Source organism: Anopheles stephensi, chromosome 3, assembly GCF_013141755.1.
Source record: "Anopheles stephensi strain Indian chromosome 3, UCI_ANSTEP_V1.0, whole genome shotgun sequence".
NCBI lineage: Eukaryota > Metazoa > Arthropoda > Insecta > Diptera > Culicidae > Anopheles > Anopheles stephensi.
In genome coordinates, this window is record NC_050203.1 from 74,647,077 (window position 1) to 74,662,638 (window position 15,562).

The 15,562-nt window shown below is 48.3% G+C and overlaps 3 protein-coding genes across 10 annotated transcripts; all 3 read right to left on the reverse strand.

The window, feature by feature from the left end:
* Positions 1–1,639: 1,639 nt before the first annotated feature.
* Positions 1,640–4,762, reverse strand: LOC118510745 (ATP-binding cassette sub-family G member 4-like). 3 transcript variants are annotated; one of them, XM_036052980.1, is made up of 7 exons: positions 4,744–4,762; positions 4,338–4,466; positions 4,001–4,260; positions 3,354–3,928; positions 3,192–3,287; positions 2,796–3,092; positions 1,640–2,722 (listed from the first exon to the last, which is right to left on the reverse strand). In XM_036052980.1, exons 3-7 carry the CDS (start codon positions 4,219–4,221, stop codon positions 2,121–2,123), a joined length of 1,791 nt encoding a protein of 596 aa, XP_035908873.1. In that variant the 5' UTR covers positions 4,222–4,260; positions 4,338–4,466; positions 4,744–4,762; the 3' UTR covers positions 1,640–2,120. The 3 variants fall into 3 exon arrangements, with proteins under 3 accessions (XP_035908873.1, XP_035908872.1, XP_035908871.1); XM_036052979.1 differs by lacking the exon at positions 4,744–4,762 and having other exon boundaries at positions 4,321–4,728; XM_036052978.1 differs by lacking the exon at positions 4,744–4,762 and having other exon boundaries at positions 4,338–4,727.
* A 1,029-nt stretch (positions 4,763–5,791) lies between these two features.
* Positions 5,792–9,233, reverse strand: LOC118510748 (ATP-binding cassette sub-family G member 1-like). Of its 4 annotated transcripts, none has more exons than XM_036052983.1 (6): positions 9,086–9,233; positions 7,905–8,122; positions 7,268–7,842; positions 7,110–7,205; positions 6,739–7,038; positions 5,792–6,654 (listed from the first exon to the last, which is right to left on the reverse strand). In XM_036052983.1, exons 2-6 carry the CDS (start codon positions 8,108–8,110, stop codon positions 6,053–6,055), a joined length of 1,779 nt encoding a protein of 592 aa, XP_035908876.1. In that variant the 5' UTR covers positions 8,111–8,122; positions 9,086–9,233; the 3' UTR covers positions 5,792–6,052. The 4 variants fall into 4 exon arrangements, with proteins under 4 accessions (XP_035908876.1, XP_035908878.1, XP_035908880.1 ...); XM_036052985.1 differs by having other exon boundaries at positions 9,040–9,223; XM_036052987.1 differs by lacking the exon at positions 9,086–9,233 and adding an exon at positions 8,394–8,412.
* Positions 9,234–10,236: 1,003 nt separating this feature from the next.
* Positions 10,237–14,733, reverse strand: LOC118510743 (ATP-binding cassette sub-family G member 4-like). 3 transcript variants are annotated; one of them, XM_036052975.1, is made up of 6 exons: positions 14,483–14,733; positions 14,007–14,405; positions 12,322–12,621; positions 11,231–12,255; positions 11,063–11,163; positions 10,237–10,993 (listed from the first exon to the last, which is right to left on the reverse strand). In XM_036052975.1, exons 3-6 carry the CDS (start codon positions 12,549–12,551, stop codon positions 10,493–10,495), a joined length of 1,857 nt encoding a protein of 618 aa, XP_035908868.1. In that variant the 5' UTR covers positions 12,552–12,621; positions 14,007–14,405; positions 14,483–14,733; the 3' UTR covers positions 10,237–10,492. The 3 variants fall into 3 exon arrangements, with proteins under 3 accessions (XP_035908868.1, XP_035908867.1, XP_035908869.1); XM_036052974.1 differs by having other exon boundaries at positions 14,007–14,687; XM_036052976.1 differs by lacking the exons at positions 14,007–14,405; positions 14,483–14,733 and adding an exon at positions 13,809–13,981 and having other exon boundaries at positions 10,282–10,993.
* Positions 14,734–15,562: the final 829 nt, after the last annotated feature.

Below are 15,562 nucleotides of genomic sequence, written 5' to 3' on the forward strand. Positions count from 1 at the left end.
TGCACGCTGCTTAGTCTGTGGTGATGAGTTATCAATTCACACAGCAGTGTGCTTGTTCAACTTGCAGCGGCTATGGAAGCGAAGGTGAATAATGGTGACTAAAAGCCGTGTGCATTACTCAGCGCTAGAAAAAGTGAAACTGTTTCTGTAGTTTACCAGTAGTCTTTACCTTCCATTGTCTTACCAGTCACAACAAGAAGCGATGGACTTTTATTTCCTGGTAAAAATGAAGACATTAAAATTTCCTTTGCTTCATAATCAAATGATTCACTCTCGATTGGCATAAACAGCTATATCCATATCTTTCCCAACAGATCAACGACATAATTTGTCTACACCGAAAAACCCCCCCTTATTAAAGCATCCCATTATCTCTCACCATCGCGATAATGTTCCTAATGGATCGTAACGCTACCTTAGCTCGAATCGGTCAAGGTGGTTATGCAATGTTTTAGTCCGATTGCCGTGATTATTGTCCCACCACCCGCTTTTTCCGAGCACCAAATCGCACTAATTTCGTACGATTTCAAGATTAATCGGTGCAAGAAAAAAGCCTCGAAAAGATGCGCAATTTAATCACCTTAATAAGGTTAGGCTTAGCTCCGCAGACTTCCTCCTGTTCAAGTGCATCCAGTATATCCCGGTCCCGCGTCACAGCAGAGGCACGTGTTCACCGTGTCTCCGGACGGTAGTATTAAACTCCGCTGATTTATCGACACCGACCGATGTGCGCTGGAACGGGTAGAACTCCCTCCGCACCAGGTTGGGCAAACTCGTCCAAGGGACAAGGTCTATAATTGTCCGGAGACGATGGTCACGTTTTGCTGGCCATGCGCTACATCTGCCCGGCCAAACAATCGAAGTATCAATGGGGGAGTCTCCCCCGATCCAGGATCTTCACCGACGCTTCATCTCCAGGAGGGTGGGGGGTAGTAGTAACAGGTGGTAAAATGAGTCGTGGCTGGAAGGTTTAATGAGTTCTTCTTCGTTCGCGATCGTGCACGATCGAACGAGAATAATTCATCTGCAACCGGATTTCGCCTGTCGAATGTGCATTGCTCGTGATTTGTAGATTTGTTGTGGAGTTGCCCCAGATAGTATTGAAAAAAAACGGAGGCCTTAAGGCTCTAAAGAGCAAACCATCTGCTGGACCACATGGAGTGTGCCCGGGTGATGCACAATCGTTTACCCTCTTGCCCTTTTCGGTTCGGCCCTCCCCGATACTGTTGGCCAATCGATATCGAACCGACGAAGCTTTCAGTTTGCCAATGCACACCGCTTCTTCAGATAGACCATCGACTAGAGGTCAAGCAACGGATTGCTCTTCAACCGAGCTGTTGGTGGCGCTAGATGATGCTGCTGCTGCTGCTGGTCTATTGTTGCTACATCTAGACAAACATCCACACATACCTACATTTTTGCACCATTCCATACCGCGTAAGCTTAAGAGCTCGCATCATAATCACTTTCGATGGACCGCTTGGAGAGTGTGAGTTAATTGAACGAGCTTCAGCCGAAACGGTCGGATCTTGCTTGAAGGAAGCATTAAGACATGACGCGAAACAAAACGATGGCCGGGCAAGAGGAACACTCCCCTAGCAGATGAGTGCCTGACCTGAACCAATAGAAATCTTCTACCGAAACAAATACACTTTATTTGCTCTTATCGCATCACAACTTTATTGCTTGTTGATCTACAAATTATTCATAAAAAGATTTCATTCTCCTCCCCATGGCTACCACCGTCTTAAGCTCTGTTTTTAAGTTTGCGTTACTGACATGATCTTAATCCCAACCGAGAAGCTCGGGATAGGCTGACACATTATATGCCAGCCGCGTTTCACATGCTGACATGGTTATTATTCTACAAATTATTCATTCATATACCTGCTACCACCGTTCGCCATTAGAACTGCGATGTAATATCACTGTGCAGTTGTGCAAATAACACCGCGTGTGTGTGTGTGTGCGCGCTGTGGTATAGCTCAACTAATGATGAAACATTCCTATTGCGTGTCACACCTTCAATGGTAGGTGCGCTCGATTATCAGCTTATGCCAACAAAGTCAACGCTGGTTCTAGACTCGCGGGATTTACTTTGCAAATGAGGCTGACCGAGCTCAGCGATTCCACCGTAGCCGTAGCCGCAGGCTCAGGTACAGCACGACGTGCAGGAACAGAATCCAGATGCCAAGCCCGAGCACATCCGTCCAGTAGCGGTTCGGCTCCATGTGGAGTGCTTCGAGAATTTTGCTCGTCTTGCGATAGTAGCAGAAGATCTCCTCACAGCCCAGCTCGGTCCGATTGTGACCGTACGTTGCCTGCACCAGTCCTTCGAACCCGTACCGGAAATAGCTGACCAGCGTGAGCGGTTTAAAGAAATCTAGCAGTTCGTTATATCTTATGAAGAACCCGGAGAATAGAAGCGCAGGGATGATTGAGGCCGGCACAATGAATGGACTGATCTCGATCGGGAACAGACAGCCGGCGATCAGTCCGTACACTTGCGAAAGCCACCCAAACAGCGCGCAAATGCCCCAGAACATAATGATCCGATCGGTTTCGTTCAGCTGACCGCTGAGGTAGTACATGATCAGCTGGAAAGCGGTGACGCCGGACAGCATCCAGGGGAAGTCGGCTACCAGCTTGGAGAAGTAGTACGCCGAGATGGAGTAGTAGTTGCTTTTGTGTTCCCGCACAAACACAGCCATCTCCAGCGGGTCTGGAATAACGTACCACAACAAATGCTTATAGAATCCCTGATGAGGAATATCGAGCTTCCAGGCAGTACTTACATGTCAGTATAACCGTCATGGCATTAGCGAACGTAATAAACATCAGGAAGGCAATCAGCAGCGAGATGTTCGACAGCACCTTCGATGCATCGTTTCCAATGTTGTAGAATACAAACCCGATCGTAAAACCGAACAAAACGTGCCCGAAAAATCGTAACCCCATCAGCAACGGGTTCCGAACCGTGCCCAGTGTGGTGCGTCGGGTGAGCGTAGTGAACTGATCCCACCAGCTAATCGGATACTGCGGACCGCGTCCTTCCACAAGAAATTCGGTTAAATCATACTCTTCCTGAATACCTGCCAAACGAGAGAAATTCAAATTTAACGGACAATTCGAAATTGGATTCAAGTGCGTGTGCACGCGTCGAGCTGCTTGCCTACATTTAGGCGCCCTACCTAAATTCATTGCAGCGTTGACGGACTTTTCCGATTTGACCATCAGCTTTTCCACCTCGCCCGACTTTGCATCGTACTGGGAAGCTATTTGCAGTACTTTAAGATACAAATACAAACATATTTTAATATCCTGTGTGATAAACAGCTCACTTAATAGCTCACCAAAATCCGCTCGATTGTAGTAAGCCGGACAGCTAAAACCGGCCTCCGCCAGCGTCGGTATCAAGTCATCCAACGAACCCTGATACATACACCTGCCGTCCACCACCACATAGATATCGTCGAACAGCTCCAACAGTTCCGAGCTTGGCTGATGGATCACACTGATCACACACCGGCCCTGTCGTGCGAGATCCTTCATGTACGAGATCACCTGATACGAGGACACACTGTCCAGTCCGCTGGTCGGTTCGTCGAAGAACATAATCTTCGGATTCGAAACGAGCTCCAGCCCAATCGATAGTCGCTTCTTTTCACCTCCCGACAGTAGTTGCGATTGATTGTGGGCACACTTCTGAAGCCCCAGCAGCCCAATCACATCGTTCACGATCTTGATCTTGTGCGCTTGCGATACCTCACGCGAAAGCTTCAAATCGGCCGCATAGTGTAGATTTTCCCGCAGCGTTATGTTGGGTAACAGGGTAACGTCCTGTGCGGTATAGGCCACCAACTGACGATACCTCTGCCGATCGATGATTTCATTGTTGACAATTATATTTCCGCTAACGCCCTGCGTTCTGAGAAATAGAATCAAGCATGACACTGCCGTCACAGTTCGTCAGTGCACTTCAGCGGGCCGGACTACTTACTTGAAACCACTGAGTACGTTCAACAGTGTCGATTTGCCGGCACCCGAAGGTCCCAAGATGGCGGTTAGCCGTCCGGTGCGGAACGTGCCCGAAATGTTCTTCAGCAGCTGCTTCTCTTCCTTGCGCTGTCGCACCTGGTAGGTGATGTTTTGGAAGTGCAGATTAGTGCCGCCCTGCATCAGCGGTATCGTTATCTCGATGCTGTTTTTATCTACGTTCATTTTGGTGTGTGTGCGAAGATGGGATCCCTCTATTGCATGCTGCAAAACGAAACGGAGATGTTCAGTCCGCGTCACTAGACTTGTTCTAGTGCGGCACACCTATTTCGCTTACTCACAACGCTAGACACTGAGACTTTCAAACAGTTCTTCTGGAAACTTGACGGATACGGTGCGATATTTGTCAGTCAATCTTTCACTCTTATCAGACTCAGATCTCAGAACTGCAGAAGATTATCTACTGGATCCTGGAGAGAATACGGCGCGATAGAATACAAAGTACACTGCACGGCACTACCAGCAAACAGTTTTGCTTCCAGTCTACGCGGCACCTTACACTCAACTGAGCCTGATCACACTCGACTATTAATCTTCGGTGCGGCGGGATCCACAACTCACGAACCGGCATCCCCGTAGCTACTCATTTTTCTATTAAATTTATTGAAAATTTTCCGCCAATACCCGTCGGACGGACGGCGATTGTCGCAACTTTGACGTCACTTGGCAGGTTGATATTTAACATACCTGCTCGCCGCGCCAAAGCTTTTCCCCACACACACACACACACACACACACACACACACACACACACACATTCACGACCCACCCTCTCCGTCCAGACAACGCAACTCAATTGCACCGTTCGTCACCGGGGATCGTGTTGCGGACTTGCGGATCAAACCGGTATTACTGCTGGTAGTCCGGTGCGGGCAGGTACAATTACAAACTCCGGCAGTAGTAAGCGACGCATTTCTTCTGGCGGTTAGCTGCCCACTATCGCTAACTACGACTACGCTAGCTGCACCGGAGACGATCGTGAAGGGATAGTAGTGCGCGATCCACCAATCACCGTGATTCATGCATGGCATTGCCAATGAACCAATATTCCCACCACCACCACCGGGGCTCCCTGTTAAATGGAGGCTTGCTTTATTTCCGCAGTATCTTCGAGAATGGTTCTCGGCGAGACTGCGAGAACTCGTTCGCACGGGTGTAGGTAGATTTTTCCACCAATGTGGCTTTGGGATGTTTGATTGCGGATGACACTGCTTAACTTTTGGAGAAAATGCGATCTGGGGCTGATAAGACAGCTATTTGTTCTATGCCTCATACAGCCCTCTCTGAAGTACACGCTAGACGCTCCAGAGACACGCTTCAGGCAAAACCAACCCACTCAGATAACGACCGACGCAAGACACAAAACGGTGGCGAACGACGTGCGTCCACCGGTAACTACTCACCAACTGGTTGGAGGTCATAGGTACAGTCTCGTGTCTTGAGGGCAACACCTCCAGGAAAAAAATGCAGCCGACTACCCGTCTCACGGTAGTGTATGTGAAATTTACCCACGAGAGCGACAGTAGAAAGGTGTCCCCCTTTAGGCACTGGCGTGAAAAAAAATTACTCGCCTCATAGATTGCGCTCCGAGCGGGTAGGCTCTAATGGAAAGCACAAACTTTGCGGAACTGCAGGCATGTGAGCGCTAAGAACATAAGATCTCGTACAGAACTCTGTGACGTCAATACGCTACATCTAACTTGCAGGAGCGAAAAAATAAAACACAAACTATAAGTAGTGTTTAACGACGTGTCTATTTCATATCGCTACAATTACTGGGGTTTTTCATTGCTTTTTGTCTTCCGTCGAAGCTGACTTCTATATCGCAAAGCTACACGTGGGTTAATAAGCAAAAATCCAACATTCCGTTTACGGGGTTTGACTTTTTTTTCTTTTGCACCAATCCTTGAAATATTCAATGTCAGCGTGCGTGTTGAACCCGCCCTTGCTCAAGGTAATGTGAGGTGATTGTACCGGCTCAGCAGAAAAAGTCCTTTCACCGGTTTCGCCGCAGCCTCACCTGCAGACTGACGTACAGCAGAATGTGAAGGACGGCTATCCACACCGCCAGGCCCACCACATCGTACCAGTAACGGTCCTGCTCCATCTGCAGCATCTCCATCACTTTGCTCGTTTTGCGATAGTAGCAGAACATCTCGCTACAGCCCAGTTGCGTTCGGTTAAGGCCGTACGTGGCCTGGGCCAACCCTTCAAACCCGTACCGAAAGTAGCTCACGTACGTGAGCGGCCGAAACACGGCCAGCAGCTCATTGTAGCGTATGAAGAACCCGGAAAACATGACCGCCGGGATGATTGAGGCCGGCACGACGAATGGGCTCACGTCGAGCGGGAACACGCTGCCCGCCACCATGCCGTACATCTGTGCTAACCATCCGAACAGTACGCAGATGGTCCAGAACAGCAGCACCCGTTCGGTTTCGTTCGGTTGACCGGTGAGGTAGTAGACGATCAGCTGGAAACAGCTTACACCGGCCAACATTAGCGGAAAGTCAGCCACCAGCTTGGAGCAGTAGTACGCGGACACTGGATAGTAATTGCTCTTGTGCTCGCGCACAAAAACGGCCATCTCGAGCGGGACTGTAATCAGCAGAGCGAGCAATGATAGTGATTAGCAATTAGCATACGAACGGCATGCCACTCGGCTGGACGAGATTCCCTTACACGTCAGCACCACCGTCATCGCGTTGGCGAACACGATGAACATGAGGAATAGTATGAGGCAGGACACGTTGGATAACACTTTGGCACCGTCATCGCCCACGTTGTAGAACACGCTCCCGATCGTGAGCCCGAACAGTAGATGGCCTAGCAGACGGAACCGGGTTAGGGTGATGTTCCGGATCGTGCATAGGGTTGTCCGGCGAACTAGCACCACAAACTGTCGCCACCAGGCGATAGGATACTGGGACGGGGCATTACTCGACGTCAGCAGATTGGCACATTCCTCTATACTTGTTGTATCTGAAATGCACAACGGATAGGCATAATCTAAGTCATCCCCAGTTATAGATAGCACAGGTCCACTTAATTACCATTCTCCAAGTATCCATTGATGGCCGTATCTGCCCTCGCTATCAGCTTCTCCACACTGTCCATATCATCGGTTCGCTGGGACGCAATTTTCAGCACTGCAATAAGACGCTCACACTTATTAGCATTTCAAATCATCGCCAACCTCTCCAATACGCACCAAAATCGGCTCGATTGTAGTAAGCCGGACAGCTGAAACCAACCTCCTCCAGCGTGGGTATTAGCTCGTCCAGCGATCCCTGATACATACACCTGCCGTCCACCACCACATACACATCGTCGAACAGTTCCAGCAGCTCCGAGCTGGGTTGATGTACAACGGTGGCCACACAGCGACCCTGCCGGGCAAGATCCCTCATGTACGAGATCACCTGATACGAGGCCACACTATCCAGCCCGCTGGTCGGTTCATCGAAGAACATAATCTTCGGGTTCGACACCAGCTCCAACCCTATGGAAAGCCGCTTCCGTTCACCTCCGGACAGTGTTCTCGTTTGACTGTGGGAACACTTCTGAAGCCCTAGCAGCGCTACAATATCGTTCACGATCTTTGTCTTGTGGATGTAGGAAACGTTCTTCGACAGGCGAAGATCGGCCACATAGTGAAGCGTTTCGCGCACGGTGAGATTCTGCAGCAAGGGTACGTCCTGTTCGGTGTACGCGACTAGTTGGCGATACTTTTGGCAATCGACCGTCTCATTGTTGATGAGTATTTTTCCACTAACTCCTTGCGTTCTGTAATGATAGGTGTCGATTAGAACCGTCAAGACACAGTGCTGTCACCTTTCAGTCCATACTTAAAACCACTGAGAATGTTGAGCAGTGTCGATTTACCGGCACCGGATGGTCCAAGAATTGCTGTCAGTCGGCCAGACTTCAGGGTGCCGGAGATGTTCCGGAGCAGGTGCTGCTGGTTCACACTGTACGACAGGTTCCGAAAGGTCAGGTTGGTTATGGTTTTCACCAGCGGTATCACCACTTCCACCGTTTCGTCCAAGCTCATGGTTTAAGGCGTCTAGTAAAGAGGGAGGGAGAGAGAAAAAAGTGAGTAATGAAACCTTTAAACTCCCACCTTCGGAATTGTTTGTAGTAAACATATAGCGCAACGCTGAAAGTAGCGTGCTGCTCTACCATCCAAACCAGTCTCCATAGAGGTGAAGAGCTCGCGTAAACATAGCACTTTTTTAATGTGTACCGGCAATGTTTGTAAACATCGTGCGTGATCCGATGGTACCAACACCACTACACCGTGGGACGTCACACTGCGCGATCTGTCAAAAATTCACCTGATCTTCAACGCGTTTACTCTCCACTACTCTCATCGGAATTTCTACACTCTCTCGACTACTCTCGTTGTTCCAGCTCTTTGTGTACCGCGCGGAGTATGGAGGACTTTTAATGGAGCTTATTAAATCACCGGCATGACGTCACGATCGTGGCGAGGTGAACTTGAATCTAGCACCATCTGGCATTTCTGCAAACCACACGCTCCAGCACAGAACACAACCGACATGGACTTCCGGCCGTGGGTGATGTTGTATGCAGCTCACGCCATTCTCGCGTTTCTCCACCTTCATTTGCATCCAATTTGGAGAACGAAACTATCAAACTAATCGATAATTGCCGCTGTCCACAACGGGGAGTTGCACGCTGACGTCTAAATGTCAACCGGGTAGACTACAGTTCTCCAGTTAACAAAGATCAATTTAGACTCGTCGATCCTCCCCGAAGGCGGGGTCGAAGAGGTCAATGTGCGCACCCATTCTCACGCACGCACACACACACCCACATCTCCACATGAGCACGTTCCTAAAGATCACAGAGTTGTCGCTTTTTGAAATATGAAGATCAGGTTTTTTCTGATCACCGTTGAATGGTGATCAAGACCGTCTAGAACTTTTGAATATACCTTCGCTTAATATATTCGCTCACCAAATCGACAACCAAAAATTCCAGACAACAACGAGGTTCCACTTACTTCTGGCTCGGATCGGACCACCCCGTTAAACTCCCTACCACCGCAACCCCAACGCGGATATCGATCGAACGTGCGCGGACCAACCGTGCGATCGAGCGCGAGCGAACAGCGCGGAGCGACTTGGCTGACTGAGCATAAATGCGTTCCTGTGCGCGACTTTCGGCATCAGCTTGTAAAGGTTTCGGACCCGAGGAGAGAACTCCAACCCGAAAGGCATTCAAAATACACACGCGGGCGCGCGCGCGCTCTTTTCTCTACGGTCTCCATTTTCATGCACACAAGCGGGGCACCCGTACACATGTGGCCACAAACTCACACACACACCCGCATTGCTTGGTACAATACATTGGGGGTGCGCATTGGTGGACACTGTGGAGATGTGAAAGATTTTCCAACCCCACGGTTTGCCCAGCCATCCACACCAAGAATCACATCACGGGTGAGTCCCATTCGCCGGGAGTCCGCCTGGCGCTCGGTATCCACCGATTCTCTCGCTGGTTATTTCTATTTTTTTCCACCACACCAGAGCGTGCGTTCTCGCTAAGTAGTAGCGATGGAGATTATTTAAGAATTCATCAACGAAAAATTTAAACAAAACGCATGCGAGTCCACGCTGTCGATACGATCGGGGAGTGAGTCATTCAACCGGCGCAATGATCACTTATCGCTCGGCTCGGTTGTCTTGTGTTTGAATAAAGATGTGTTTCTTGTTTTTTTTTTTTTTATTCTCTTTTGAGAGGTTGTCGAGAAAGTCAATTTGTTTGGTGAGCTCGGATCGGCAAAGATGGTGGAAAGATTTATGTTAGGAGCTTACCAGAGGGAGGTGGAATGTCAACTACCGTGTTTGGAGTGGTTGGAATGAAGATGAGATGAGAGTTCCTCGCGCTTAGCTCTGCCATCGTACCACGAGTCCACAGCTCAGCAGCAGCAGCAGCAGCAGCATCACCCTAGAGTAAAGGAACGTTTCACCACGAGACGAGGATTATCGCGGTCGCCATGCATGCACTTGCTGTTGGTAAACAAATTTACATGCACCTTTTGCAGCGCATTCTCAACGGTGGGGATGCAGTGTGTAGTGTGAAGGTAGGAATAATTTAAAAACAGCATTACTGACTCGATTGTTATGCAATAAGCCTCGATTACTGACTCGATTGTTATGCGTGCCTCCCCTCGATCACGTGTCGGTTCACATGCGAGCGAGTGTAGATTGAATCCCATTTATTGTAATAGTACGCAGACAGAGCGTTCTGCTGCTTAACCGTATACATATGTGCTTCTTATGCGAGAGATAAAACCTCTTTTTTCTTCTTAATGTATAATTGTTCCTCAATTGTTTTGTTAAATGCAATCTAATCACGTAAATAAAAACAACCACCTTTCAGCTTCATCCAGCGATGAAGATCTGTTTCAGCGCGTTCTCTTCAATCTCCAGGCAAGACTCGCGTACAGTGCCACGTGCAGCACAAACACCCACCCTAGCAATCCACAAACGTCCATCACGAATGTGTTCTCCAGCATGTCGAAGCTTTCCAAAAATTTCGGCACCTTGCTGAAGTAACAGAAATCCCCCGCGCAGGGTAGATTAGCCCTATCAAAGCCGTAGATCGCTTGCATCGCTCCCTCGAAGCTGTACCGGAAGTAGGCGATGTACGTGAACGGAATAAGAAAGTCAAACATTTCGCGAAAGCGCACGAAAAACCCGCAGAAGATAAGCATCGGTATGACGGAGCAGGGTACGCAGAAGACGCTCAGCTCTAGCGGTAGTACGCTGCCCGCCAGCAGTCCCGTCATTTGGGCGATCCAGCTCGTGAAGATGCAAATGCTCCACAGCATTACGATGCGATCGAGTTCCATCGGCTGGGAGGTTAAGTAGTACGCACCGGCCAAGAACACCGAGGGCCCTAGAATCTGTGGAGAGATAAGAATCCGCATTAAGATCACTACTAAAGAAAGGGAGTTCCAGGGGTACTTCCTTACCAGAAATGGAAAGTCTGCTACCAACTTTGAGAAGTAATAGGCCTTAAGTGAGTACCAGTTGTTCATTCTTTCCCGCACGAATACCGATGTTTCCAGTGGAACTGTGACATTAGATAAAGAAACGTATTACTTCCGAGAATCTCAATCAGAAAAGCTCACACTACTCACACGTCATCACCAAAGGCATCGAGTTGGCAAAGAACACGAAGATGAGGAAGAAGAACAGGCACGACGCGTTACTGAGCACCTTCGAACCATCGTTGCCCACATTGTAGAATACAACTGCGATCAGCAATCCAACAAACAGGTGTGCCAGCAGTCGCATCTTCGTCAGCTGAAGATCACGAAACGTGCACAACATTGTACGCCGAGTAAGGGTCACAAATTGGCCCCATTCTGAGGTTGGATACTGACGATCGGTTGAAGGCGTCGAGCTATCGGCCGAACTATTCAACGAATCTCCATCCACTGCTGGTTTTAGCATTGAATCCTTCTCATCGCAGTTAACCGCTTCATTCGGCATCTTTTTCTCGTCCACAGCGCTGATCTCCTGCTGCTTGGCACGTTCCCTTAACTGTAGCAAGCTACCTTCATGTTTGAGACTCGCTATTTCCAGCGCAAAGTCGGCACGGTTGTAGTAGTTCGGACACTCGAATCCACATCCCTTAAACGTATCCACCAAGTTGTTGAGAGGCCCTCGGTACAGGCAATGCCCTTCGGACAGGACAAACAAATCATCAAACATTTGAATGATGCTCGAGCTTGGCTGATGGATGACACAGATCACACAACGCCCACTGGCAGCCAGATCCTTCAGATGTGCCACCACCTGCATAGCCGCTATTATGTCCAGCCCGCTCGTTGGCTCATCGAAGAACATGATCTTCGGGTTGGAGATCAGCTCCAGCCCGATCGAGAGGCGCTTCTTTTCACCGCCGGATATGTTTGCCACCGGATTGTTGGCACACTTGGAGAGTCCGAGCAGTTTGAGCACGTCCACTACCATGCTGGCTTTCTGTACCATCGTTACGTCCGGCGAGAGTTTCAGATCGGCGGCAAACTCCAAACTTTCCGTGACGGTAATATTTTCCAGCAGACACACATCCTGTGGGGTGTAGGAAACTTCTCGGCGATATTTTCGCCTATCGATCGGTGTACCGTTGATGAGTATATTCCCGGTCACATTGTTCGTCCTGAAAAGAAGAGAAGAATTCGCTTAGTACTTCGTTCACCGAGAAATGCGCCATCTTAATGCTTACTTGAACCCACTCAGAATGTTAAGAAGCGTCGACTTTCCTGCCCCGGATGGGCCCAATATCCCGGCCAGACGGCCCGAACGGAACGATCCCGACACACTGTTCAGCAGCTGCTTGTTCTGCCCATCCTTGTGACGCACGTGGTAGCAAATGTCCTGGAACTCGAGTGTTGTAGATGGAGCAGCGGCAACCGGTTTAGTGCTCTCGACCACGATAACTGTATCGGTACCCATTATGTTGGACAGAGAGACGGAGATTGTTGCTGATGCGGTCACCCAGATCACCAGCTCATGCTGCGAAAAACTGTTTGGAGAGGATAAAAAATGTCAGCAAATTACATCGTACTTTGAGGTTAAGAGGTCGTATAGCAGTCGAGTGTGGACGTGCAGTCCATGCTCTGGTCGACACTCAAGTTAGGTAATAAAGTATCATTTAAAACCAGTTTTCATCAACGAAGGGGTAGTAAAGATTCGCTTCTTGCGACATGAACACGTGCAAAATTAATCGCTTGTGCTGGTTTACTTCAAGTCAGGGGCTGGCAACCTCAGGTTTATTGAAGTAGTATGGAAATCTGTGAATAATAACCTGTCTTACACTCTTTAATAAGATTGTAACTAGTGATCGCTGACTGCGATGATCAGTACATAGGAAAATAAGTGCGATCTTCTCTTCGAGCTCTTCTTAACAGCCCTGAAACAATTTTGCGATAATCTAAATTGTTCTACTTTCATCCACCAAATAATTAATTAAACCCATGTACTACCCACTCCAGTGACATCCCATTCCTCTCAAGTCAAAATCAACAAAAAAGTACATAATCATCTACAAAACAAAAATAAGCTGCTGGTCACCCTCACGATTTATTGCAAAACGCTCACATCACAGCTTGCAATGCATCGTTAGCTCGTTATCGGCCACAGAATGATAACATTGAAACCGCGCACACCCTTATCGAGCGGTGTATCAAATCGACCGATCGAAGGGAACTTCAATCCTCCCGATGGCATCACACGCTATTTTCCGTTGTTTTTGTTCTGCGTTTTTTTTTTTTGTTTGGGAGCCAATCCAAAGGCTAAACATAATCTCCGAGGTGACGAATATTAGCCAGCTGGCCTTACCGGAGCACGCACTGTGTAAATAGACTCGAAAGGTTATGCTAATCGCTACTACAGCCACCGCCCGCTGATAACATTTGGGATGTACGTGCACGCCTTTTTTTTTCGCGTGTGTTTGTGCGCTGTATGAGTCTCTGATGATGATCCCGGACCTTTTCCCGATTCAGTCTACCGGCATTTCCTATCAAGGTCAACTTCGACAGATCTGTCTGTCAAAAACTTAATGTTCTGGCGGGTTTCACTCGTCGGGATGGGAAGATGATGTGAAGAAGGTTTCGAATTGAGTGGATATTGCGTTCAATTGATTCCACACTTGTCACCCACAGCAAGACTGTCTGTCTGGCTCGGAATAGTAGTCACGAAGGAATCAATTACGTTTCACACCCCGCGGGGTCACATCACACCATTTAAAACGACACCCTAGTTTAATTCTTCGTCGTTCGACGATCGCTCAGACACAATAGCACTTCACCGAAGACACTCAAATCTTCCTACATTTTGCACTCTGAGCACGTTGTCAGTGAACAGCACTGGATTAAACACGGTTAAGCTCGATGATGGCTTACTTCTTACCTCTGCGCGTGATACACTGGAACTGCTGGCAGCGCCCGAACCTAACGCTGGCCGGATTGATAGTGCTGCCTGCTTCTTGCACGCCACACTACTATTACTTAAAACTCAGCCCCTATGTCCAAACATCTGAATTTGCACACACGCGTACAGGCTCGTATTTAGACGGCCTGATAAGCGGTCGGCAGTCGGCGTGAACGGCGAATGTTTACGTAGGAATGTGGAGGACTTTGTCTGCCCGCTAGCTTTGGTGGTTCGCGTTTGATTGAATCCAAACGCCGCGCTCGCTTTATCGACGCGTCGTCCGCGAGCAAGATAGCTGCATGGGAGCTTGAACGTGAATGGGACCGACGTTCTCTCGTTCAATTAAGCCTCGGTCATAATCGTGCTGGAAGGGCATGCCTGCACGAACACCAAACAAAAGAAACGAATATTTTCAACCACTTTTCTTCGATTTAAGTGTACTGGAACACTCTCACTTTTCGGTACAACTTGACCCGAAAAAACCCGTGTACGTGCGTGAAGATCGAGATGCTGTCCTCCTTACAGACACGGCACGAATCGTAGCGAGAAGAGAAAGTCCGGTGCAACGTACATAACACGCACTTCATTTGGAGCTGGGTTTGGTTGGGACGGTTGCCGAGGTCTGATGCAGCTCCGACGAGAGAAAACGGGAGAAAGGAGAGTTTGTTATTGTTGTGTTGTGATCACCGTATGGTGGTTGCAAACTGAAGCAGCACATGCTGGAAGGCGAAGTTACAGTGGTCCTATCCAGTGGTCGGTAAACTGAAATCTTAATATATCAACTTTAATATTTTTTATCATGATACTCGCTTATTGATCTTAATGCCTATATTACACGTGCCAAATATGTTATCAAGTATATGATCATTTTTTGTACTCATTTATTTATGAGAACGGCATTTTTATTTTAACCTGCATGGAACGCTACAGCCTTGATGTAAATGGGATATGATTGACGTGATGAGATCAGTGCCAACAAGAAGCGATGCAGAGCCACTGGCTCTTGCCAAACACATATCTCACACGTGTATTGGTACAGAGTACTTAAACCAATTCGTATGATAATTTAATACAGGTTATTAGTATTCGTACTAAGTAGTGCCTTCAAGCGCTGAGAGTGAGAGCGACATCTTGCAAAACATATTTCTCACCCGGCATTGGTAAGTGAGTATTCAGAAACTCTACATATCTCTTTCTTTTCACAATAAAATCGATCATTATAATTACAGTAGCAAGCAGACTATTCGACCTAGATAGGTGTAAGGTTCTGAGAACTAAACATGTTTCCTAATATTTCATAATTTAATAAAATTTTTGGCCTAGATTGTGTGATTGTGGAAATAGGGCGGCCCGGTAGTAGACAACAGTTCCGGTCTTAATATGACAGGACCGAGGTTGAAATCCCACCCGAACCGTTCCCCCATAGTGAAGACTGATTATCCAGGTACGTGGTATCATTAAATCTAGTGAGCCAAAAATGGCAGGCATGACCTTTAAGAGATCGTTAGGCCAAGAAGTGAGAAGGAGGGCCAAGT

Coding starts and splice junctions, on each gene's coding strand:
- LOC118510745 (XM_036052980.1), bottom strand. CDS start 4,221: ATGAACGTAGATAAAAACAGCATCGAGATAACGATACCGCTGATGCAG. Junction 3,093..3,191: donor CAACGCTGCAATGAATTTAG/GTAGGGCGCCTA, acceptor CTCGTTTGGCAG/GTATTCAGGAAGAGTATGAT. Junction 2,723..2,795: donor CATGACGGTTATACTGACAT/GTAAGTACTGCC, acceptor ACGTTATTCCAG/ACCCGCTGGAGATGGCTGTG.
- LOC118510743 (XM_036052975.1), bottom strand. CDS start 12,551: ATGGGTACCGATACAGTTATCGTGGTCGAGAGCACTAAACCGGTTGCC. Junction 11,164..11,230: donor GATGCCTTTGGTGATGACGT/GTGAGTAGTGTG, acceptor CTAATGTCACAG/TTCCACTGGAAACATCGGTA. Junction 10,994..11,062: donor TAGCAGACTTTCCATTTCTG/GTAAGGAAGTAC, acceptor ATCTCTCCACAG/ATTCTAGGGCCCTCGGTGTT.
- LOC118510748 (XM_036052983.1), bottom strand. CDS start 8,110: ATGAGCTTGGACGAAACGGTGGAAGTGGTGATACCGCTGGTGAAAACC. Junction 7,843..7,904: donor AACATTCTCAGTGGTTTTAA/GTATGGACTGAA, acceptor CTATCATTACAG/AACGCAAGGAGTTAGTGGAA. Junction 7,039..7,109: donor CAATGGATACTTGGAGAATG/GTAATTAAGTGG, acceptor TGTGCATTTCAG/ATACAACAAGTATAGAGGAA.